Raw genomic sequence first — 23,794 nt, 5'->3', positions numbered from 1 at the left:
CGGCATATGGTTCGCTCTCGACAAGTACAGGGGTCATCGTACTTGTGAGACATGGGGATCGGGGATCCTTGGCGTGTCTCACATTCATCGAACCTACGTTATCTTTGTACAAGTTGAGAAACTCCCATCAAAATACGTACTGGAACCAAGGCAGGACGCAATTCCTATAGCGTGTTCATTTCTATACACACGGAAGACCGAAGAAAAACCCACCAACACCACGCTGTGCAATGAGGGCCAAAGACCAGCCATTCTAAATTCAAATAGATGGTATCATGAAACGTTCATAAGAGTTCTGAGGGCGCGAAGGGAGAGGGGTTTGATGAGGTAGTTATCGATACCAGCCGTAGTAGCCTGGTGCTGGAAGCCAGTGGAGGAAACTCCAGTGACAGCCATGATGCAAGAGGGTCTGATATTATGTTCGCGTTCGAATTCGCGAATTTTGCTCGTTGAGACGAGGCCGTCCATCACCGGCATTGAAATGTCCATCAGGACGAAGTCATAGTGAAAGTTCGAGGATTTGTATTTCTCCAATGCGACGAGGCCGTTGTGGGCTGTGTCATAGCTGCAGTTGATTTTGCGCATGAAGGTGGACATGATCTAGTTTGTGTTAGCGGTGCTCAGACCTCGGAAGCGACGTGGGACAGTACCTTGACATTAATTTCATTGTCGTCCACAATGAGCACATGAGCCAGTGCTTGCTTGCTGGATGGTCGGGGTGTGGAGCTGCTTGATCCTCCCGGTGAGCTCATTGCTTCATTCGAGTACTCGGACGTCCCTCTACCACAGACGTCAGAGTCGGAGTCTGAACTGATTTTTCTTTGTATTGGTGGAGACATGACCTGGAAAGCAGCTTCGGGCGCAGGGGACGAGGCTTTTGTTTGGATTTCGCGCCACTTCATAATTTTTTCAACGGCTTTGTAAATTTTCTGTGGTCCGAATCTGCAAAAGAGATGAGTTTTCATATCAAAAATTGTAAAGAAATTGTAACGTACGGTTGGGCAACGCGGATGATGTTGACAGAGAGACTGTCGAGTATGATTGGGACATTGCCGCTCAGCACGATGAAGAAGTCAAAGCCATTTTGAGCTGCCATTTCTGACACAAGTTGACCATTTTCATCCATAGTTCGTCTGAGGAGTTCCTCCTCAATGACAATGACCTGGCCACGAGCTTTGTCGATGGAGTCAGCCAGCGAAATTCTCCACTTCATCTTTGTCATGAAGATATTTGCGAGTGCACTCTGAATGGAAAGATTTCGTTTGCTTTCGACGGTGAGAATTCCAGTGGGAGCCTCTGTGAGGTCAGGATAACCATTGAAGCCTACCAAGCATGCATGCATTGGGGTAGTTCCTGGCTGAGTGGTTGTCGGTGTCAGGCTATCCTCCGGAGCAATACTAGCAGGTAGATATTGAACCGGGATGTAGACATCGGCCTGAGTCCCAAGGCCTATCTCGCTCCTTACATTGACATGCCCCCCGAGCGACATCACCAATTGCTGTACCATGCTAAGACCCAGCCCGACGCCCTCGGACAGCGGGTCTTCTTGGGAGAATGGGGCGAACAGTTTGTGTTTGATGAAATCGGGCGCGATTCCACAGCCGGTATCAGTAATAGAGAGATGCACAAGCGGTGATTGGGAGTCCGATCGGTCTCTGACTTTGGATAACGCTATTTCGATGAAGCCGGCTGTGGTCCACTTCATAGCATTGCCGAGAAGATTCATCACAATTCTCCTCCAGGCACCTGCAAGGGAGCGAATCATCCAGGTGTCCGTTTGGTCAACTCGTACGACAACAGAGAGTTGGTTTTGTGCCCTAGAATCCTTGCTGATCGAATCGCATGCTTCCTTGTTGGACGACATCCTTTTAGCGAGCTGGCTCACCTGCTCAGGTGCTCGCTGACCGGTGTACAATATGTCTGCAACCTCTTCCACCAAATGGCTAATGTTAAAATCGGAAATAAGATTGGCCGTGTCATTTTCTGGGATCATTTCATTCATCCTGTCCGTATGGCTCAAATTGTTAACCTTGCAGAATTCCAACCTAGGGCGTATTAGTACATTTTCTATATCCAATGTCTACTCGGGTGGACTCACATATGATTCGTTGTATCTAACAACGTCATCCCAGATTTTTCGATCATGGTCACCATCTCTTCTTGCGATGAGCTAAGAGAACTGGCATGTAATAATTCAGCACTCGCCAGTATTCCGTGCAGTGGCGACCGCAGTTCGTGGCTGACAGAGGATATGAAATCGAATTTTGATCTTTCGGTAGTTGCCCAATGAATTCGAGAAACTTCAGAAACCAAAGAATCACCAAAAACCTTGAAATAGTGTAACTCCTCCAGCCCAAGAGCTCGATAACTACTTGTAGTCCATACCAGCACCCCAGAAAGCCAACGACATTTATTCCAATCCCACAAAGGAAGGAACAGGGCCGATTTAGCACCGGGGAGGCACCGTGCAAGGTGTTTTGCACAGGTTTGAGTGTTGGGATCAGGCCGAGAATCAAAGTCGCTAGTGTAATCATTCGAGAAACAATCATCCTCGTCAATAGGCTCATCTAAACTTAGGATCTGACCTTGGGGGAAAGACTTGAGCATTTGATGGAGCAATCCCTGTGGTATTCGTGGTTGATTATTTGGGCCAGGATTGCCTTTAGATGGCAACTTTAGTGCACAACTCAAAGTATCGCACGGAAGGTCGAATTCATGCGACACAACCCGAGCTAGCCCAAGAGGGATAGGCAGCGGAGCAGCCGGGAACCCGGGATCTGCAGCTATCGACGGCTCCCTAACTTCTGGCTCTTTGGGTACACTGGCGAAGAAATGTTATAAGATACCACGCAATAGAAAGATGGATGTACTCACAACGCAAAATTAGTTGGACAGGCATCGAGGAATGCAACCCCGTCCAGGTCCATAGATTCCCGGAGCAATGTACTTGCACGCGAATATATAGATGCAATGCGTTCGTATATGGGAGTGCCCTGGGTTAATGATAGCTGCGAGAACTCTTGATCGACACCTGGAGCTGCACCGGCATCTACTGACTTCAATACTTCACCCATCGACTTTTCTTCGCCGGGACTCAGCATTACTGGTCGATCGGAAAACCCCGAGTATAGAGATGACAGTTCGGTCGTAGAGCGTTGATCCTGCGAGAAAAACACAGATCCTTCCCCCGTGACGGCTGAGGAAAGCGATCGTTCGGGCTTGGGAGAAACACATCGAACATCATGACCCAATGGCACATCAAGCACCGGACCGGTGACGGCAATTTCATGTGGTATGGAATTCGCTGCATTAACACCAGACTGAAGACGGCCACGGTTAGAGGCCTCTTTAGGATCAAAGTCCGCATGGTATTTAACGAAATCTGTCAAGCCTTTGACCAATCCTTCAGTCCGAACATGGGCCCGGCTCATTCGGACATTCTCCAGATGCAGTCCAATGGCGTCGGCCACTTCCTGGAGGTCATTGACCTGATCATCTCCAAAATCTGCCCGTGGTTTGTTGTCGACAATGCAATAGGAGCCGAGAACGTATCCAGAAGCGCTGAATAGAGGCACCTCTGCGTAGAAGCGCATATGCGGCCACTGTAGAACATATGGTCGATCCTTGAAGCGATCCTCCAGGGTGAAATCTCGAATAATATGGCGCGTTCGATTGGCGGTTACATTATCAGTATAGATTTCGTCCGTCGCGCGGCCTGTGAACAAGCGAACGGTGTGGGGACAAACGCCCCAGATCAGGTCTAGCGACCGCGCTCCGAGATAGATACCATCTCCTGGTTTGTGGCGATTCTTATCTCGTAGCGACACTGAGCCGGTCGCTTCGGCGATGATATGCTGGGTTTCGCCGTCGATTATGGACACGAAGGAGCGGTTGGCATTGAAGCGGAGGACACCGAGCTGAGCGAGTGCGTTGAGGGTAATGTCCTTGGCTAGCTCGCAACCTGTGGGCTGTTCATCTCCCGTCAATGTCGCAGGCGTCTCATCCTCCTCAAAAGTCGTTGCATCGGGTGCTGGAAACGCTTGACTGACTGTACAATAATATCTGTTATGGAAATGATCAGTGGTGATCAGTGGGACAAGGATACTGGCCAAACGCCACAAACCTCGACAAATCACGGATCCGCTCGCGCTCCAGATCTTCTTCCGGGGTCCGATGAGAGGCGCTTACGCCTGCAGAAGTCATAATAGTCGCTGGCTCATAACTGACTAGTAGTCACAAAGTAGCAACTCATTGAAAATAATTGGTAAAGCCGAGACTCGAATTCCCGGGTGGCACGTGAAGACAGAACCCTCCTAAAACCTGCTCCTTGGGAGTTCTCCACTATTTTGGTTATCGACAGTGTTGATTGGCCTAGAAGATATATTACCACGGCTTAATATAAGCTGGTTGTATGATCTTCCGGTTAATTCCCTGTTGATTCTGTGTAAATCCATGTATTTGATACACCATCTCCCCTATGAGGTTCACAATTAGTATGGGTATATTTGGTACTACGACCATCTGCATGGTAGAAGGCAAAAATACAGCCCTATCTTACCACTAAGTTGTTGACCCATAAACAAAAACCAAGGTCTTATTTAGGGCCTAGAGGGCCCATTCCAGTCTGACAGAATATACGAAGTAGAATTTTTGATATCAGAACGGCAAAAAGAGACTCATTTTGGCCTAATAGGGGAATCAACTGAAGAAAAGGCCCCGGTGACAGGAAGCCTTATTATTGAGTGAATTCCGGCTCTATCATGGTATGCGCCTCGAAAGGACAACCCCAAGTCGAAGCTGCAAGGCAACCAGAAAGGAAATTTCTTGAAAGATTTCCCGGAAGTGCCGGAAGTACCGGAAGTACCCCAAGGAGAACTTTCCGCTAATTCCTAGGTTTTCAAAGTATGCTCGACCGTGGCTGAAACTGTGTCGTGTACGATCAACTTAACATGAAACTATAGAGCCTCGGAATGTTTCAGCGGGAGGATGGTTCTCATCAACGGTACCTCGTCCGCCCTCCCCTCCTCATAGACCAAGGAGACAACGCCAAAGTACTATCGTAATGCGATATTCTCCCAGCGTCACGTTCCTTAGCGGTGAGAATCTTCATACCATGGCAGGAATTCATCTGCGTATACGAGAGCGGTTGTGACCAATAATTAGGAGATTCCAGCCCTTGAGGTTATGGCGTGGTGGATACCCGGGTCAGGCGCAAGTATCAACAGTCACCAAACTGCATTAGGTCGGGGGCCTTGGTTTGCGGCACGAAGGACATAAACGGAGGGAAGAGATTGTTAGACATTTGCTGATCCTCGAGCGATGGCACGAATAAGTCCTATCCTATCGGCTCATCATTGGCGACTGCGCATGCGCCCTGTGCGTTCATATTCTGCAGACTGTCGAGGAGTGACTGGACAATGCCCTTCGCAGAGAGGGCGGTCGGGGAGGTGGAGGGAAAGAGGTCGAAAACGGCCTGGGCGCGCGTGAGGGAGTCAAGCGCTCGCGGCACCACGGAGATGAGCGAGTTAGCGGGGACGTAGGCTACGATTGTCAACGCCGCGTTCCAGAGCTGGCCAGCCGTAGAAAATATCGGACATGGAGCAGACCGTGGATACAGTATCGACGATAATACTTGCGTGGTGGAGTGCGCTAGCAATGTGCAACTCAACGCCCGGCTGCCGGGAGTTGGGTGAGGTGATCATGCTGCTGGTGTGGGCGTAGTGTAGACGCGTGAAGGGGCGCTGGAGCAGCGTATACGCGTTGTGATAATGAAGCTCCAAGAGCACCGCTTGCCGGTGCAGCCTGTTTGGCAGAGTCAAGGTACGATCAAAATCGAGCATCTCACTATTGCCGGAGCTGTTCCCATACCGGCTCAGGAGTAGCTCTGAAGGTAGCTGGTCGCGCCAGACCTCAAGATTTCGGGGAGCAGATGAGAGGTTAAGGGCGTGATTTTCGAGAGCGGCCGGGCTATTGCCGTCGTCGTCGACGAGGTCCGCGATTGAGGCGCATACGCCAATGTCAGCTACAATCATGGAGAACTTAACTAAATGGGTCGAGTACATGTAAGCGTTCAAGCCATCCTCGTGTGGCGAGGAAACATAGCGGGCCAGAGCGTCCTCGTCAGGAAAAGGGCATTTGGCGAGGCTCTTTTGGCTAGCCGGGGGCATGTCGAGCTGCAGCGAGCACTGGAGATTCAGGGAAAAGAGCATCCACCACAGCTGCAGGCGAGAAGTCCTTTCAATCTCGGGGAGATTACTTGGTTGCGGTCAATGGAGTTTAGAAATGTAGGCCTTGCGGACAGTGATGCCAAGCAGGTTGTATGCGTCACGGAAAGCGTTCCCCTTCAAGAGGTAGAGGACCATGAGAACTTGACATTTCAGGGCCTCCAATGTCTCATCTGTGTTGCCCTCATACACTGACGGGAGCGGTGGAAATATTCAAAACCGGGCCAAGCAGCTTCCGGTGGGAGGGCTGCGGGGTAGGACGACTGCTGGAGACCCAATATACGCCCAGCAAGGCCAGTGACATGGCTATTCTGTACTCCCAGAGCGATCATAGAATCGACCAGGGCGCTAGTTACCGAATACTCATCATACATGGTCGGTGGCGGCAGGGTCTCAAGCTCGGCGAATTCAATCTTGCTCATGATCGGCAGAAGCGGGTGGCAAACTTCCCAGAAAAGCCGGAGATAGTAGCTACGCTAGCTTTTGAGAAGCACATTCGAAGCGAAAGGGCGTTCCCCCAATGGAACGCTGGGACATGGGAGCTGGGGGAAGAGACAACCTCCAAGTTCAGAGCTCTGCCCCTTGGGAAAGAAGCCTTGGATATGAGCAAGATTGAAAAATTCCTTTGTGGCGTTATCCGGAAATTCTGTCGCCAATGAATTCTCCTGGTCCATGTTTATGCCAGAAGGAGGGACAGTTGGGCTGGTGTTGGCGATGGAGCTGCTTGTGCTGGCCCTATCGTTGCGACGTGCAGCATAAGTAGGCTAGGGTGATGACGACCTTGGAGGGAGTACGGCCGGCGATTCAGATCTCGCACCGTCATTGTTGGCCCGAGACAAGCGTGATGTGGCATAGGACACGATGCACTTTGCCTTAATGCCGACGCACTGTGTACACAGCTTCTGCTCATCGCACTTGATGCGATGTAGGCGGCAGCGGTCACATGCTCTAGCGGCCTTTTTTCTCTTAGCCAGGGGACGGACTGTGTGTTCGAGGCTAGGCCTAGAGTTTGTGTCGCTAGTCTTGTTTCTGGCCGAGCCGATCTTGAGCCTTGATTTTGGCTGTCTGCCTTTGCAGGTGCGGCAGAGAATCTGTGAAACATAGAGGAAGTTGGGAGATATTAAGTTAGAGGGCCCTGCAGGTATGCCATGGGTGTTAGCTTTAAGATAAGCGCCCGTCCGCCACAGCTTCGGTCCGTTTGTGCATCCATGGATGTTAACCCCGTCGATCTCGGCCAATGAACCCTTTCAGCAGCAAATTGTGGGGTCGGGTTTTTATTCCCAGCAAAGATTTGGCCATCTACGGATTTTCCAACTTAGTAGAGGTAATTAAACAAGCACTTCTAGCGATCTAGATATTATATATCAAGCCCTCGTTATGCGGGAATTGTACCTTTCGGCTCATTCTACGGGTTGCGACTGATTATCCTAACAAGGCATCAAAAAAATATATCAAAAAAATATCGTAGTAGAATTGTGGTAGAATCGTAATCATATCGTCTGTAATATCATTATAAATCAATTCGATATTCAGATTGCAAGCTATATCATTGAGTATGTATAGAATATAAGCGACCGATTATTCCACTTCTGTGTCAATCACGCATTCGCTCCAAACACCTGCAGCCTCTACTCCAAGGGAAGCTTCTGTAGTTTCTCCCCCAGCGTGCTACCGTCTTTGGGGACGCCAAACACCATCTGTGCCTTTAGCTTCCAGTCTGATGGGACGCTCCACGCCTTCTGCGCCTCGGAGTCGATGATGGGGTTGTAGTGCTGCAGGTTGACACCCAGTCCGAGGGCATCAAAGGCGGTCCACAGGTAATACTGGTGTATACCATTGCTCTGCTGCACCCACTCGTCTGTCTTGTCCTTGTATATGTCCGGAGCGTGCTCCTTCATCGCGGCCGCGCACGACTGGTCGTCCCAGAACAGGATGGTCCCGTAGGCGTTGGCAAAGTTGACGATGCGGTCCCTGGTGCCCTCATTCCAGCGCTTCTCGCCAATCCTCGCCAGCAGCGCATCGGCGGTGATGGACCAGAGCTTTCTGTGGTCGTCTCCAAACAAAACTGTCAGCCGGGCCGACTGGTTATCAAAGGCCGATGGGACGGTCAACATGGCGGCCTCGGCCAGCCCGACAATAGTGCTGTCGGGGACCGTCGTCTTTGATTCAAGAGCTCGGATAGTGCGGCTTTTCTGGGCTGCTTCACTGAAGCTCATTGTGACGATTGGAGTTGCCATTGCTATAGTTGCGAGGCTGGATGATGTTGATGGATGCTTTGGTAAAGCTTGAAGAGTTGAGTGAAAGACGACAGAGGTCATGACATGAGCTAACTTTGTACTTACGGCATGAGAGGGTGAAATAAACGAATTCTATAAACATTATGTCAATTTGTCATCGGAATTAAGATTGGTAATGGGAGGTTGATTTGTCTAGCCCTGTATATAGTGTCCCGGAACTAAGCCAAGAAATTACCGGATTCGTGCATCCGCCCCATATCAGCACCGGAAGAAAAGGCAGAATTACCAGATACAGTGATTATGTTTTCCCGGAAGGCTTATAGTATAGATTGGAAATCCAATTAAAGCTTTCGATTAGAAATGATTCTAGCGGGCTGCTTTATAGTTTATGTCAAGACGGACTGTCACGCTCTTTCACCAGTACGAGCAATGAATTTTATCAGGCACAACTTCCTAATGTCTACCTCAGGACCCATGGTAGGGTCGGACGAGGAACTATTCTTTGACAAGGATGGCCACCTCGATTTTTCACCAAATGACCCTGAAAACCCAAAAAACTACCCGTTCGTACGGAAGTGCTATATCACCACCGTCGCTATCTCCCTCGTTATGAATGCCACTTTCTCCTCCTCTGCACCATCCGGAGCTTTTCGGGGTATTAGCAATGACCTCCATGTCTCTACCGAGGCTGCTGGACTCGTTACAACCCTCTTCCTCCTTGGCTACTGCGCCGGTCCGCTATTTTGGGCGCCTTTATCCGAGTTCTACGGCCGTCGCTGGATCTTCTACATCTCATTCACCATTTACTTTGCCTTTGCCTTTGGGTTTCTCTGGGCTTCTACGCCTAATTTTGCCGGGCTCTTGGTCGGCCGTTTCCTGACTGGCACAGCCGTCAGTGCCGCCCTAACGAATGCACCCGGGATCCTCGCGGACATATGGGGACCCGTCGTGCGTGGCAACGCCATGATCCTATTTGCGACGATGACATTTGTAGGACCTGCTCTTGAGCCAGTAGTCAGTGGATTCATTCAACTGAAGGAGACATGGCGTTGGACCTTCTATGTCCTACTCTAAATGGCAGGTGCCACCGAGCTCCTGCTCATCACTCTACTGGAGACCCTTCCAATGATGGCTCTGCGCAACAAGGCTCGTCGCCTCCGGAAGATACCCGGCAAGGAGAACGTCAAGGCTCCAGTCGAGACATTAGATCGTTCCCTGGGAGGCATTTTCACAGTAGCCTTGACGAGGCCTTGGAGACTTCTCATTGACCCGATCAGCTTCTCCGTCGCCATTTACTTTGCCGTTGTCTATAATCTGTTGTATATGCTGTTTAGCATCTACCCTATTGTCTTCCAGCAAAAGCGCGGTTGGAACACCGGCGTCGGCGAGCTGCCATTGATCGGCACAGTCATCGGAGCGTGTCTCGGCGGCCTGGCGATGTTTATCAACAGCCAAATATACCAAAGGAAGCTCACCAAAAGCTACAAATCAGTTCCAGAAGATCGCCTTCCCGGCGCCATGGTTGGCGGGGTTATGTTCGCAGTGACGATATTTTGGTTCGCTTGGACGGCGGAATACAACTCAGTTCACTGGGCCGTGCCAACTGTGGCAGGAACTTTCCTCGCAACGTCAATCCTCCTCATCTTTGTCGTCTCCATTAACTATATCATCGACTCGTACCTGATGTATGCCGCATCCGCCGTCGCAGCAAATACCGTCCTGCGGTCCGTCTGTGCCGCGGCATCCCCACTATTCACGCAGTACATGTTCGACGCGCTCGGTGTGGGTGGGGCTGGATCGCTCATCGGAGCATTGGCGGTGCTGTTGATGCTCATACCTTTTGTTTTCTATAAATACGGGGCGAATATCCGAGCGCGGTCCAATTTTGCGTCGATAGACCAGACGCCACTCCCCCCTGCAGATGGGGAGAAGGCCGTTAATGGCAGATCACCAAGTCAGACGTCTGAAAAGGTGAATAACGGTTGATAAGAATACTGGGCGAACGAACGAGTGAATTGAAGTCTAAGCATATGCCGCAACGGCAAAGTCCCATAATTAAGACAGTAGGCTTAACTAGGTCCTCATAATAGCTTGTAGTAGGTACATAGTATCTATTAAGCGTTATAGGTGGATGTACTATATACGCTACCTACTCACTTAGAGGAGGTATTCTTACATGTAAAATCCCTACTATAATCTCACGCTGAATATATCAGATTAATAAAGTATTATGTCGCCGGTGACAAAGGTCGTATGGGAAGTCACCTATTCCCGTTCAACTCCAAAAGAAAAAGGGATATCTCAAAAGTTAGGAATAAAACCTGTTAGAGCAGTACACATAGTTTCGGTCTCGCTCCCGCTTCAATCTCGGTCTCGTTCCCGCTTTCGCTCTCGGTGCTACTATTAATGTGCTCTCTCGTTGCGTATTCAATTTCGCTCTCGCTCTCGCTTCTGACCCCGCCAGGGTTCCTGCAGCTGAAAGCCCCAGAACTCAGTAAAGTTCTCCACCATGCAAAGCTATGGCATTATATTCCGCTTTGAGCATGATCGACCTGGGAAAACTTCCCTACAAGCTGCCCCGGCTTGATCCACAGTGGTTCCTGCAGATGATATCGCGTGGAGCATGGGTCTTCCTCTAGTTACTGTCGGAGTTATTGTTGACATCCCATCCGAGTCTTCCGTTAACCCTTTCTGTCTCGATCTGAAACCCCTACCGCCGATCTCAGTCTTGCGCCTGGGATGTCAGCAATATGAGCCACAAAACAAGGAAAAGAATGACTAGTTTCTGCTCAGCCAGGCAATTCTAATGCCCGAGCTCAAAGCAGGCGTCCATTCATCGGACCCCCAAATTACCGGCAGGGCAGCTATAAAAGACATGTCCCTCTACTTGGAAATAGATTTATCATCCTTCATTTAGATCCAGACTCCCAATCCAAGATATAACCGAAGCTCTACTATTCTACAGAATGAAGTTCACCAATCTTGCCCTCACCGGTGCCGCTATGGGTCTTGCCAACGCCGGCCCTGTCTCGACGCGTGCTATTAGCGACGGTATGTCACTTCCCAACCAATGCATGACTTGTCTAATGTGCTTCTTCTTTAGCCGACGTGCTCAACTATGCGCTTACCCTTGAGCATCTCGAGGCCACTTTCTACGAGGAGGGTCTCAAGAACTACACCCAGAAGGACTTCATCAAGGCCGGCATGAAGGACCCTTTCTATGCCAACCTGAAGGAGGTTGCTTCCGATGAGAAGCAGCACGTTGATTTCTTGACCTCCGCACTCAAGGGTATGTTCCTGTCATTTAGACCGCGAAAGAAAGACCAGTATACTAACATTTTCTAGCTGCCGGCGCCTCTCCTGTTGCCCGCTGCACCTACAACTTCCCATCCACCGACGTCAACAGCTTCCTAGCCCTTGCCAGTGTTCTTGAGGGTAAGAATATATCCAATCACACTAAGAATCACCACTAATAACCTCCCCAGGCGTCGGAGTCAGCGCCTACCTCGGAGCCGCAGCCTCCATCATGAGCGACACCTACTTGACAGCCGCTGGCAGCATCCTCACCACCGAGGCCCGACACAGCGCATACCTGCGCGCCGCGCTCGGTGAAGTCCCCTTCGCCCAGGCCTTCGACAACCCCCTCGACTTCAATGAGGTGTACACCGTCGCCTCCCCCTTCATTGTCTCGTGTCCCTCCAGCAACGGAGCGCTTCCCGTGAAGGCCTTCCCCTCGCTCATGATGAGCTCGATGAACGCCGTCATGACAGGCTCGCAAGTGCACCTGATGGCTGGCAGCGGCTTCAACGCGAGTGCTAGTGACGTGAATGCCGCCTTCATCACCGTCACCGGTCCAGTCTGGGCTCCTCTCAAGTCCATGGGTAATGGAAAGTTCACCGTCACTGTTCCCAAGGGTGTTGCCGGACAGAGCTATGTCGTCCTCACTCAGGGCAACAAGCAGGCCACTGATGACAATATTCTTGCTGGTCCTGCTATCGTCGAGGTAAATTAGATTACCTTCTGCGTTTGACTTTTTTTGTTCGGTCATTCCTCGTCCCTTGTTTGCAGGGCTGATGTTGCTTGTATTGATAGGTTGGAAAGAAGACTGCAATGGGTACCCCAAGTGGTATGGCTGCTATGGGTATGGGTGGCAAGACTATGCCTACTCCTTCGAAGTCTATGAGTGGCTCCTGGGGTAGCTCTTCCGCTACCGCTTCTGCTTCTGCTTCTGCTTCTCCTATTTTCACTGGTGCTGCCCAGAAAATGTCCGGTAGCATTGCTGGTGTTGTTGTTGGTATCTTTGCTGTTGTGGGTCTTATTTGAGTACGGTGCACTTGAAATTCTTCCTAACTCATTTGGACGGGGATGTTGATGTTGATTTTATGTTCAGTTCTAATAATAATAGTATCTTGTGCAATGACATCTGAGCCTTCAGATGTATTCCAAGATTATTCCAATAAGGATATACACTATGCCCATAATATAATGCTCTGCCGATTTTGGCCATTGTGACCGAGAATACCGTACACATCATATGAAAGGCGATATCCAACCCGCCACAAACTTCCAAAACTGGTGTAGAACCCGAGTCACATGATACGGGGGAACATGTCTACCTCGGATAATTTCCTCCTCGCATTTATTCACAGGCATCTTCATGATTGGTCTCCGCACCATGTCAATTAAATTTGAACATGCCCCCTCTACGCGCGCACACAAAATCCCGCAACGGGTGCGATCAATGCAGAAACAGGCGGGTCAAATGTGACGAGCAGGGTCCACCATGCTCGAATTGCACAACCCGCGAGTTAAAATGCACATATTTGAAAGTCGCCGCTGCCCGTCGCGCTACAGCCCATCTTACCCCACCCAGTTCAACATCCGACGTACCTCGGCCTCTAGATGGCCACGGCTCGCCCACAGCGGTGCCTGGTCGAGCCGTTCCCACAGCAATACCAGTCCCGGCACCAGCCCAGACAAACTCATTCGGAATCGACAACCTAGAACTAATGCACAAGTTCGCAACAGAGACGTACGAAAGCCTCTGTATCAGCGACTCGGAAATAAAAATCTGGCAAATAACCATCCCAACACTCGCGTTCAAACATGGATATCTGATGAGCGGGATCTTGGCGCTAGCCTCAATGCACATCGCAACAACATGCGAACCACCAGAATTAGCACTCCTGTACTACGAGACAGGACTGCAGTACTACAACCGTAGTTTGACTCCATTCCGCAACGCGATCGATAATATCACGCCGCAGAACTGCGACGCGGTATTCGCGCACTCGATCGTCATGATCGCGATCAGCATTGCGTCACCCCGACTAACCGTCACGAAAGACGAGTGCGCCAGTATCACAGAAAACATTGTGATACTGTTCGAGCTGCTGCAGGGCGTGAAGAAGATCATTCAAGTCACCAAGTCGTGGATTAAGCTAGAGTTATTCTCGCAGGGCGAATTTTGGAAAAACACGCCTGCTGAACTTGACACCGATGCAGAAGCTGCGCTGACACATCTATCGGAATTGAATGATCAAGTTATGATTGGAATTTACTCGGGGCAGCATCTTATTAATAAGAAAGTTATTGCGCATTTGAGGCATTGTTATGCCAAGTTTGCGCGCTCGGCGGATCCGGCGCCGGTTCTCGCTTGGCTTGCGGCTGTTGAGAAAGAATTTGTTGATAGTCTCCGGTGTCGGCAGCCATTTTCGTTGCTGATTCTTATGTATTGGGGGGTGTTGCTGAGGGAGCTTGATGGGCAGCGATGGTGGGCGCGGGATTCAGGTAGAGCGCTGGTTTCGGAGTTGTTTGATGCTCTAAGGTGTGTGGATGCGAGGTGGGAGAGAGCTCTTGCTTGGGTGCAGCGGAAGATGGAGCTTTGAGTATTGGAGTGGTGACTGCGTCATCCAAACATCATGGCCGGGTCAGTCGGGTCACTTGAGACTAACACATTGTACATATAGCATTTTTTGAAGCGATTTACATTCATATAAAAACACGATTTCTATCTTTTTGAGACTGAGAATTGCCGCCAACGAACATGAACGTCAGCGGCGGTGATCTTGACCAAGGGACAACCTTCGTGAAGTAGATGGATGCCATATATTTCCGCTTTCGGTATGTTTTAAACTCTATTGGCATAACTATCGGTAAGTATTTACTAACCCCCGCAGCTCGTCCTACCTGAGGTTACTATCCCTTCTGTGCTTACTTAACTTGTGGGTCTCCCCAATTACACTCTTCCAGTCTAAATCAACAATCATACAATGGCCGAGAATCCAATTTGCACAGTCGAGGAGTTCACCAGCACCACGTTCGACTATGTGATCTGCGGCGGCGGAACTGCAGGACTCGCTCTCGCAGCGCGCCTCAGCGAAAACCCGGATGTAACCGTCGGTGTCATTGAGGCGGGCAAGTATCGCATTGGAGATCCAATAGTTGATACTCCTGCGGCCTTCCCGCAGATGTTCGAGAATCCCGAGTATGATTGGTGCATGTATACGGTGCCGCAGGTAGGTACTCCCATTGCATACTTCTGCTTCAGGTCGCTAATTCATTTCCTGGGGGGTATAGGAAGGCAATCGTGGCGTGTCTCAACATATGCCGCGGGGAAAGCTCCTCGGTGGATCCAGCGGCATGAATTATATGATCTACGTGCGAGGATCGACACAAGACTACGACGACTGGGCGGAGCTGGTAGGGGATGATGGATGGTCCGCGAAGCATATGCAGCAGTATATGCGAAAACATCAGGTACGATCTCAGCATTTAGACTTTCCAATCTAATTCTTTCCAATGGAAAGACCAACAAAATGAACAGACCCTCGAGCCAATCGACCCATCAATCACCGGTCGGTCCACAATGCCACTTGTAGGCGAGTTCCACGGCACGAGCGGGCCCATTCGCACCAGCTTCAATGATTCAATCCTGCCGGTGGAGAACGACATCATTAAAGCCTGCGAGGATGTAACCGGCATATCAAGCAAGCCCACTGACGCATGGAGTGGTGACCACATCGGCTTCTACCACACCCTCGGTGCAGTCGATCGAACCGGCCCGAATAAAGGCAAGCGCAGTTACTCCGCACGAGGATACTATGAAGCCATCCGCACCGCTCGGCCAAACCTCAAAATCGTCTGCTCGGCCCTCGTCAATCGCGTCGTACTAGACGGCAACAAAGCTACCGGCGTAAGCTTCACACACGATGGAGTCGAGTACCAGGTCTCCACGCGACGTGAAGTAATCGTCAGCGGTGGGACATTGCAAAGCCCCCAGATCCTTGAGCTATCGGGGATCGGTGACCCAGAGATTCTCAAAGCCGCCGGCGTTGAGTGCAAGGTCGCTAACAAAGGGGTCGGTGCAAACGTCCTAGACCACCCCCTCACGTTTTCTGTAATGGATGTCCAGCCCGGAATAGTCACACGGGATACCTTGTATCAAGTGCCCGAGGCAATGGAAGCTGCTAGTAAGCAGTATGTCGAAGCCAATGGCGGGCCACTTAGCTCTGTCAGCACCATGCAGGGCTTTTTCCCGGCAAAGAGAATACTCTCAGAGACGGAGCTGGGAGAGATCATCCAGAGTATTCGCGATATCAAACCGACCAGCGCATTCCACGCGAAACAACTTGCACAGACTATTGCACACCTCGAGAGCGACCACTCTGCCAATATGAAGGCTCTTACCGTGCCAGCCTCCATGAACCCGCATGCGATGGATCACCAGAGCAAGCTGCTTACACCGCGTTCGGCTGATCAACCAGCTGGTTTGACCATGGCGTTTTCTCTGCAGTACCCCATATCTAGAGGGACTATCCATATTGGGAGTGCAGGTGAGTGACAGAACACGACTCCCCTGAGTACCCAATCATCTCATATACTAATGCTTCCAGACCCAACCAAACCCCCTATCATCGACCCCAAATACGGCGGCCACCCAGCAGACGTCTCCCTCCTGGCGGCCTTACTGCGCTGGGCTGATAAAGTCACAAAATCAAAGCACGTGGAGTCCTCGTTCCTGCGGCGCGCTTATCCGGACCTTAGTATGAACTTGCAGGACATGGATACGGCCCGAGAAGCAGTGTATGACCTCGTTTTAGGCGAGTACCACATCAACGGGTCCGTTGCTATGGGTGATGCGTTGGACAGCAGATTGAGGGTGAAGGGCGTGGAGGGACTTCGTGTTGCGGATGCGTCCGTGTTCGCGAATAATGTTTCGGGGAATATTGTTAGCACTGTGTATGCTGTTGCGGAGAAGGCGGCGGATTTGATTCTCGAGGATTGGGCTAGGAAGGAGACTATGACGTAGGGTTCGTTTCACTTGATGGTATCCCTCCAAACCCTAACTATAGCACACTAAATTACTTAGTCCCAAACATGGAAATTGCATTATCTTTGAACTCTTCTCATAACCTCACAGCTTTGTAACAGCTATGCGGGAGGATAATCTCTTTTGATCACTCCATCTCTTCGAATTTAGACTACCATTTACCCAATTAATGCCAGCATAGCGGCTATATTAGACTAAGTGGATCTATATATTCTAGACCTTGAATTAGGTCTCGACCCATTTTAATTGGGGCGATATCGGGAAGGATATTATTTCAAGATACCCGATACAGGCATATGGTATAGATGCATGCAATGTTGGGCTGAATTTTGTACATTTTACCTGTCAGCTCTACTAATTCGGGGGATATTCGGATAATATCAAGATGAAGTCTAAAGCTTGATGCCGTGCCTATTTTTGCATTGACCATTCACCTTCGCCGTATGAGAGTAAGGCAAAGAGGGTTGAAACTCGGGCCTCCGGAATCCAACGTTGTAAATATCAATGAAGAGCATATATTGTGTCGAATTCAGGCACTTTCTGTTAATAGAGATCTGACCAATTGATATATGAATGATACAGGTATTCTGTAATAATATCCAAGATCAAAACTAAAAACCCACGCTATTTCGTATACTTAGTCACCTGATCCTCTCATCAAATCGTGGGAACACGTGCAACAGAGCTGTATGCGCTAGTCCCAGGACGGAACAGAACATTGGGGGGGGCGAGATCTTGACTTTTGAAGCCTCTCGCTTCTTTTAACTTGCTTTTTCCTTCGCCAGTCTCTGTACCTGACTGAGTTTGGATTTTTCTTCCAATAATTCTCTTCTTCCGACCTCTCCCAACAACCTCCCCTCTTCACATCCGACAATGTCTAGCCAACCTCTCCTCCAAACCGCTCCGGGTAAGTCCGACAACACCTCCAATCTCAGCAGCTCAGCAGCTCCGCATGAGAGACAATTCCACCTAGACACACTCCCGTCACCGCCATTCTTCCTGGCGCACAATTGTTTTGCTTCTCTTGGGCTGTGGAGGCCGACTCACACCACGATAACCTCCACACTCAAGAGAAGCAGAACAATTGCACCATCCTAACCCACACCACAACCACCTTTCAACCCTCCAATCTCCACCCGAACCCAGCTAACACCCACCAGGCAAGCGGATCGCCCTCCCAACCCGAGTTGAGCCCAAAGTCTTTTTCGCAAACGAGCGTACCTTCCTCTCATGGCTGAACTTCACCGTCATCCTGGGCGGCCTAGCCGTCGGTCTGCTCAACTTCGGCGATCGCATCGGTCGCATCTCCGCAGCTCTCTTCACCGTCATCGCCATGGGCGCAATGATCTACGCCCTCGTGACATTCCACTGGCGTGCGCAGAGTATCCGTCGGCGCGGGCAGAGCGGTATCGATGATCGATTCGGTCCCACAATCCTCGCCATTGCCCTGCTCGCCGCTATCGTTGTTAACTTCATCTTGCGGATTAAGGATGGGGAGATGAACTAGGCCCAGCCTGGATAGTGGATACTATTGCTTTTCTTGTGGGGATGGCGATGTTGGATTGGAGATTTGATTTCTCCGTCTCGCCATCTGAATGCTATACCATTGATCACGTTGGCCCATTCTTGTTCGTTCACTGTTTATTTCGACAACCATATCTGTTTTATGTATTCACTTGGCGTGTGTTGGCCTGCTTTACGCTTATGAGGCCAGAATGCCTTTCGCGTCCATATGCTCGAGTCGAGCGTCTATCTTCTTTTATTGCACTGGCGTTTGGGGATTGTGCTTGTCTAACAAGCGAAAAAGAATGAACGATTGAACTAGAATTGAATATATCGTGGCATTCTATATGTACACACTGTCAATCTCACGAGAAATTGTCTATCCCTAGATACGCTCAGCAAAGTTTCACAATGATTCAGATTAACCTTTGGCAGTAAACCTGTTATCACTGGAGAACTTTGTGCCCAGAATGTAATACCACGGAGCGCAAGAACATTGATAGTTATTACCAGCCTCTCGAGACCACTCATCAACAAACATAGGAACCTCCCATCCCCTTCCATCCCTCGCATCAGCACAAATTCGCCCAGCATTTGCACACTGAAAGTAATACTAATCCCGTGAAAGTCCCCGCTCGAGAATAAACCTAACCAGCATTCGAGCTAGCCAACTAGGTTTATACCGTAGTTAGGGATCGATAAGGCTGTTGTTGGTTGTTTGTGCAAGGCGCTAAGGGGTGTTAATGCTGGGAGTGTGTTGGAGTGACTCGAGGAGTAGACAATTGACGATAACAGATTCGCTGTATGGTCCGCAAAAGCAGGGGCTACTATTTTGATTGCAACGTTAAATATGATTTTCACATGCCTTATCTGTATACATATCTTGAATAGTATCTAGGTGGTCCGTAAATTAACGTCGATAGATTACAACACGAACAGCCGAGTTTCAAACCGGTACATAAGTCCAAGTGATCTGCAGGCTAGGATTAGAATTCGGGGTCTGAAGTTGATCGCATCCACATAATGCGGAGTGCATGAATGAAATATTGGAGATTCGAATGTGCTTAGTATATGAAGTATATATTATACTCTGCAGCGAGTTATCTCGGAAATGTTAGAGAGAGGGATCGTACTGTTGTCTGTGCTAGGAACCAATACGATATATATATTATGCAAGGTTGACCAAGTACATTTCTACGATAGTCAGGATGGTGACGGAAAGTATACTCCGTACAGTAAATGAGCGAAAGGTATGAGTGGATGCAGATTAAAAGTCAGGAAGAGATACGGATACGAGTTAGGGTTATGTACTATGATCGTGGAATATCTTGATAAGAGTCCGATCTTGATATGCCTTAAAATGGCTAGAGTATACCCCGGATGTCAGCAAATGACGCTATAAATAGGGGCAATATATCTCGTAGAATAATGGCTCCGATGGTTGTATATAGAGTTCCCTAGAATTGCCCCTATTCTCCCTTGTTCCCTTCGGTTCGACAATCTTCCACCACTTTCCATTTGCTTTCTCAGCCACATCTGACCTATGCAATATGAGTTGTACTTTTGTGTTTCGCACATGCAATTGAGGCGCAGTCAGAACCTGTTTATAGCCGGTTCGCCCCCGGCCAAATTTATAGATGTAGGATCTGATTTGCTAGGGATCTTCCAGATCGTAGATACAGCTAGCTTAGGCAGGAATAGGGCAAGGCCCAGACCCGTTATAGGCTTGGCATGCAAGAGGATCGGTCAGAGTGCTTTATATTGGGTACCAGCATAGTCCGAATGTGAAAAGGTTATGGGTTATGGATGAATACAGTAACTGTGAATAGGTAGTAGGTGAATAGGACGACATGAATGCCTTGAATCATTCATAATAGAATAGATACTCCGTATACCCCGTATTGTACTCCGTAAATAAATAAATAATTCAGGTAAATAGTGTATGACGTGTCGCAGATATTTGAGACTGATCCAATGGGATTATCCAATGGTACATGGCCCGACCATACAATTTGTATGGGAACAACAAGTATCGCATCATCCACTCCACCCCGTTCTCCTCTCAGGCACCTCTCCCCCATTCCCATTCCCATTATTCTCTCTTATTCTGTCTCTCTCGCAATCCCCCTTTCTTCCCCTTTCCCTTTCCTTTCCAATTGTTCCTCTGTCCACTATTCTTTCTCCCATTCTCATTCTCCCCCCCTTCTCTTTATTGTACTCTCCTCCCTCTTATTAATAGATTTTTTTTTCTGCCTTCCGTAATCAACATCCGGTCGCGCAATCGACGTCCATTCCTTTCCCGTAATAAACTTGGAACGCATGGACCATCTGCCACCTAATCCAAAACCATCTCTATGCAGTCACATGGCATGTTTCGCTTGCTTCCCTGGCCCTCTACTATAGGAGGGAATAAGGTGATGGATGATGTCAAAATGCTGCCAAACTGTGGTATCAACGCTCTGTCGCTGCCCCAGCTCAAACGCAAACGTTCAGACTCCGAGTCCGACGCGACCGATGCGCCCGATGCGCCCGCTAGGACGAAAGTCTGCGCCGACTCCATTTCTACGCGCCCAACTCCGACCGTGATCGCTGACTCGATCACTCCGACCCCTTCTACTCCAACCCCATCGTCAGACTCACCGGTCGCATCCGCGCGTCCGCCGGCGCAGGACGCCGTCGTCGCCAGACCTAGTGTGACCCGACTTCGGGAAACCATCACCGCCCAGCTGAGCTTGGAGGTGTTACTCAAGCACAACGAGCTTCGTCTTATTGACCAGGAGATCGCCAAGTGCCAAGTCGCTCTGGAACAGCTGCGACGCTGTGGCGAAATCCCGTATCCCGGATCCCATGTTGCCGGTGTCTCGCCAGATGTGAGCTCGGGAACGGGCGCGTCAGTGCTGGCACCTGGAAATGGTCCCGCGCCGATGTCGCCTGCTCCATGGGGAGTAACCGAAGGTCCCTACGCCCGCCACTACGCCCGGTGGTTGCTTCCCGACCCTCGCTTTGACGGTGGTGAAGTCGGCTCTGGGATGCGAGCCAATTCGCTGGTTGAGGGTCGGTCGACGCGCGGGAATCCCGGTGAGATGGGCATGCTGGCCGGAAAGACCCGTCCCCAGCGAGGCTCAACTGCCACCAAGCATACCGCACTGTCGGCTGGTTACCCTGTGGTCAAGGAGAAGTCGGGACCCATGCTCATCCGGCGCAAGTCGGATGGTGTCCTGGTCAAGCTGGTCTGTCTGGACTGCCGGCGCGATAACTTCTCCAGCACTCAGGGATTCATTAATCACTGCCGCATCGCGCACAACCGCAACTTTGCCAGCCACGACGCTGCTGCCATGGCTTGCGGTCAATCTGTTCAGGTGGACGACGCCGGGATTGTTGTCGGTGGCTCTGCTGAGCCCACTGCCAATCCAACAATTCCGGGCTACGTGCATCCTCTCATCCGCTCTACCCACGTTGCTACAACCCCCTGGAAATCTCTTCGTACACCCGCTAAGGACTTTGTCACCCCCCGCAAACCGGCTACGGCTACCACGTCTGCTGTTACCACTCCTCCCGCAACTGCTGAACCGACCAATCGCCGACGCTCCGAGCCCATCCAACAGCCTCCAAACCCACAGTTTTTGGCTTCTCCTGCAACTCCTCATCTGTCCGCTCTCATGAAATCACGTGGTGCTGGTCTAAACATGGACAAGTTGGTGGAAGAATCCCGAAAGCCTGTAGATCTCGGTGGTCTTTTCGACGATGACTCGGAAACGGATGACTATCGAGGAGTGTCGGCGGGAACCAGCCGTCCCTCCCTTGGTGCTCGCACCGGTCGCCAGCTGATGCGTATTCCTGTTGGTCAAACTGCTGGAGAGTCAGAGAGCCGAAAGGCACTCGACCGCGCGCACACCCCGCCCATCGAGCATGCGACCCCCTCGCGCCCACAGTCCTTCCTGGACATCTCGCTCGCTGGCAAATCCCAATCTCTGCAGTCTCGGGAATCGGACATGGATCACCAAACTCTGAGCCCCAACGCCATCGAAGCTAACCAGGCCCCCAGCTTGGTCAGTGATGATGAGGATGATTACGAGGCAGCTTCCGACTCCGACAGTCCTGCGTCATCCGAAGCAGATGAGGAGGACCAGGAGTTCCGCCACATCCATGTCGAGGACGACGAGCGCGCCGCTGCCCCATCGGCTGCCGCCGAAGCCAAGCCGGGACCTTCCCTCGCGAGTCCTGCGCCGCAAACCGGGCCACCTTTGTCCCAGCCCTTGAAGCGCAGTCGCTCTAAGAAGATCTCATCTATTGTGCCGTTCAGCGATAACGACGATCAGCATGTGGGCTATCTCAATTCTTCCGCGGACAATGCCAAGACCAAGTGTGCTGCCGAGCGCAAGCCTAATCCGTCCAAGCGGTAATGACGGGGTTCACTATTTGTTCTATGAAAAAACTTGAAAAAAACCGGGGTAGAATGCCCTGCTATGATCTCACGCGCCCTGATCCAGTCTGTACTGCCACTTTTCACACAGTGCCGTTACCATTCCGACCTCTCTCATCTCCTCTCTTCTTCGCTTCTCCCTACGGGAGACATTACGTATCTTCATGTCCCCTGACTATCTATCCACCATCCACCATTACTTATTTCTCCCTACCCCTCTGCGTCATGTCGAAACACAATTCACTGGAAAAACCGGTCATCTTTGACGATGACCCGTAATGCATGGATTGCATGATCTGATGAATTTCTTCTGTCTTACCCCTACCCCACTTTTATTTCTTGTGATGCATGCGTCTCTCCTGTATCCCATATCTGCTTTTAATCAAGACGTGACGGCCGTGACTGTGTACATAGCAATGAGACTGAGAAAAAATGCGACTGGTTTGGCATAGATGCGGTTCTGAACTTAGACTATACTCCGTAGTGAATACTGTAACCAGCAAGCGGTCTTGAGTCAGGTCCTGTGTAATAACTATACAAAATGGTCAACTAAATTCCTGTATTCAGTTATGTAGACCCTAGTTATTGCCGGGCTCTTCTACTTCCGAATCGGCTTCAGGTGGTGTGTCATGAAGGTGATATTGATCATGAAGATTATATTAGAATCTTTGCCGGGCTTCCTTTGCTATGTCGTTGCCTAGGAAGTGTAGCAGCCATAGTTTGCATACGATATACGTCTGGAATAGGTAGTTCATGGTAGTCTCGCGTAGGTTGTCTATAGTATAGCAAGTTAGGCAGATTAAATCGAAGATATTGATGAACTACTGGTCGTAAATCAATATAGAGTCACGAGGATTATAATTTGGGCTTCATCATACCAATCTATGGAATATGAATGACGAATCATGATGACCGAGGTAGAGATAGGTATGTCGATCAGCAGTGCGTCATGTCGACTATATAACATCCTCCGAGTGTCCAGTGCAGATGTCTCTTTATTCATTTGTCATTCTTATAGGTTCCTCCCGCCGTTGCTTTAATGAAGAGATACTGGCGGTTGGGAAAAGGGAAGGTG

At 50.1% G+C, this 23,794-nt stretch overlaps 11 protein-coding genes across 11 annotated transcripts; 7 read left to right on the top strand and 4 right to left on the bottom strand.

Moving 5' to 3' along the window:
* Positions 1-273: 273 nt before the first annotated feature.
* LCP9604111_4720 (hybrid sensor histidine kinase/response regulator) lies at positions 274-4,577 on the bottom strand (the record flags this gene model as incomplete). The annotated part of the gene is made up of 8 exons (XM_039072451.1): positions 274-600; positions 651-942; positions 996-2,045; positions 2,099-2,821; positions 2,875-4,062; positions 4,124-4,222; positions 4,388-4,475; positions 4,559-4,577. The coding sequence occupies 8 exons, from the start codon at positions 4,575-4,577 to the stop codon at positions 274-276; spliced, it is 3,786 nt and encodes a 1,261-aa protein (XP_038929210.1).
* Positions 4,578-5,525: 948 nt separating this feature from the next.
* LCP9604111_4719 (putative transcription factor) lies at positions 5,526-6,167 on the bottom strand (the record flags this gene model as incomplete). Its single annotated transcript, XM_039072449.1, has 1 exon — positions 5,526-6,167. The coding sequence occupies one exon, from the start codon at positions 6,165-6,167 to the stop codon at positions 5,526-5,528; it is 642 nt and encodes a 213-aa protein (XP_038929209.1).
* Positions 6,168-6,266: 99 nt separating this feature from the next.
* Positions 6,267-6,646, bottom strand: LCP9604111_4718 (uncharacterized protein; the record flags this gene model as incomplete). The annotated part of the gene is made up of 2 exons (XM_039072448.1): positions 6,267-6,367; positions 6,421-6,646. 2 exons carry the CDS (start codon positions 6,644-6,646, stop codon positions 6,267-6,269), a joined length of 327 nt encoding a protein of 108 aa, XP_038929208.1.
* Positions 6,647-7,852: 1,206 nt separating this feature from the next.
* On the bottom strand, positions 7,853-8,440 carry LCP9604111_4717 (uncharacterized protein; the record flags this gene model as incomplete). Its single annotated transcript, XM_039072447.1, has 1 exon — positions 7,853-8,440. One exon carries the CDS (start codon positions 8,438-8,440, stop codon positions 7,853-7,855), a length of 588 nt encoding a protein of 195 aa, XP_038929207.1.
* A 477-nt stretch (positions 8,441-8,917) lies between these two features.
* Positions 8,918-9,535, top strand: LCP9604111_4716 (uncharacterized protein; the record flags this gene model as incomplete). Its single annotated transcript, XM_039072446.1, has 1 exon — positions 8,918-9,535. The coding sequence occupies one exon, from the start codon at positions 8,918-8,920 to the stop codon at positions 9,533-9,535; it is 618 nt and encodes a 205-aa protein (XP_038929206.1).
* Positions 9,536-9,586: 51 nt separating this feature from the next.
* Positions 9,587-10,447, top strand: LCP9604111_4715 (uncharacterized protein; the record flags this gene model as incomplete). The annotated part of the gene is made up of 1 exon (XM_039072445.1): positions 9,587-10,447. One exon carries the CDS (start codon positions 9,587-9,589, stop codon positions 10,445-10,447), a length of 861 nt encoding a protein of 286 aa, XP_038929205.1.
* A 980-nt stretch (positions 10,448-11,427) lies between these two features.
* LCP9604111_4714 (ferritin-like domain-containing protein) lies at positions 11,428-12,784 on the top strand (the record flags this gene model as incomplete). The annotated part of the gene is made up of 5 exons (XM_039072444.1): positions 11,428-11,512; positions 11,565-11,750; positions 11,807-11,896; positions 11,947-12,464; positions 12,554-12,784. The coding sequence occupies 5 exons, from the start codon at positions 11,428-11,430 to the stop codon at positions 12,782-12,784; spliced, it is 1,110 nt and encodes a 369-aa protein (XP_038929204.1).
* Positions 12,785-13,155: 371 nt separating this feature from the next.
* On the top strand, positions 13,156-14,349 carry LCP9604111_4713 (Zn(II)2Cys6 transcription factor domain-containing protein; the record flags this gene model as incomplete). Its single annotated transcript, XM_039072443.1, has 1 exon — positions 13,156-14,349. One exon carries the CDS (start codon positions 13,156-13,158, stop codon positions 14,347-14,349), a length of 1,194 nt encoding a protein of 397 aa, XP_038929203.1.
* A 384-nt stretch (positions 14,350-14,733) lies between these two features.
* LCP9604111_4712 (GMC family oxidoreductase) lies at positions 14,734-16,772 on the top strand (the record flags this gene model as incomplete). Its single annotated transcript, XM_039072442.1, has 4 exons — positions 14,734-14,979; positions 15,041-15,220; positions 15,288-16,296; positions 16,357-16,772. 4 exons carry the CDS (start codon positions 14,734-14,736, stop codon positions 16,770-16,772), a joined length of 1,851 nt encoding a protein of 616 aa, XP_038929202.1.
* Positions 16,773-17,666: 894 nt separating this feature from the next.
* LCP9604111_4711 (putative vacuolar transporter chaperon Vtc1) lies at positions 17,667-18,300 on the top strand (the record flags this gene model as incomplete). Its single annotated transcript, XM_039072441.1, has 2 exons — positions 17,667-17,700; positions 17,954-18,300. 2 exons carry the CDS (start codon positions 17,667-17,669, stop codon positions 18,298-18,300), a joined length of 381 nt encoding a protein of 126 aa, XP_038929201.1.
* A 2,428-nt stretch (positions 18,301-20,728) lies between these two features.
* LCP9604111_4710 (uncharacterized protein) lies at positions 20,729-22,699 on the top strand (the record flags this gene model as incomplete). Its single annotated transcript, XM_039072440.1, has 1 exon — positions 20,729-22,699. The coding sequence occupies one exon, from the start codon at positions 20,729-20,731 to the stop codon at positions 22,697-22,699; it is 1,971 nt and encodes a 656-aa protein (XP_038929200.1).
* Positions 22,700-23,794: the final 1,095 nt, after the last annotated feature.

The sequence above is a fragment of the Penicillium roqueforti genome (genome assembly GCF_015533775.1).
Source record: "Penicillium roqueforti strain LCP96 04111 chromosome Unknown scaffold_10, whole genome shotgun sequence".
Taxonomy (NCBI): Eukaryota; Fungi; Ascomycota; class Eurotiomycetes; order Eurotiales; family Aspergillaceae; genus Penicillium; species Penicillium roqueforti.
This window is presented reverse-complemented; position numbering and strand designations above follow the sequence as displayed.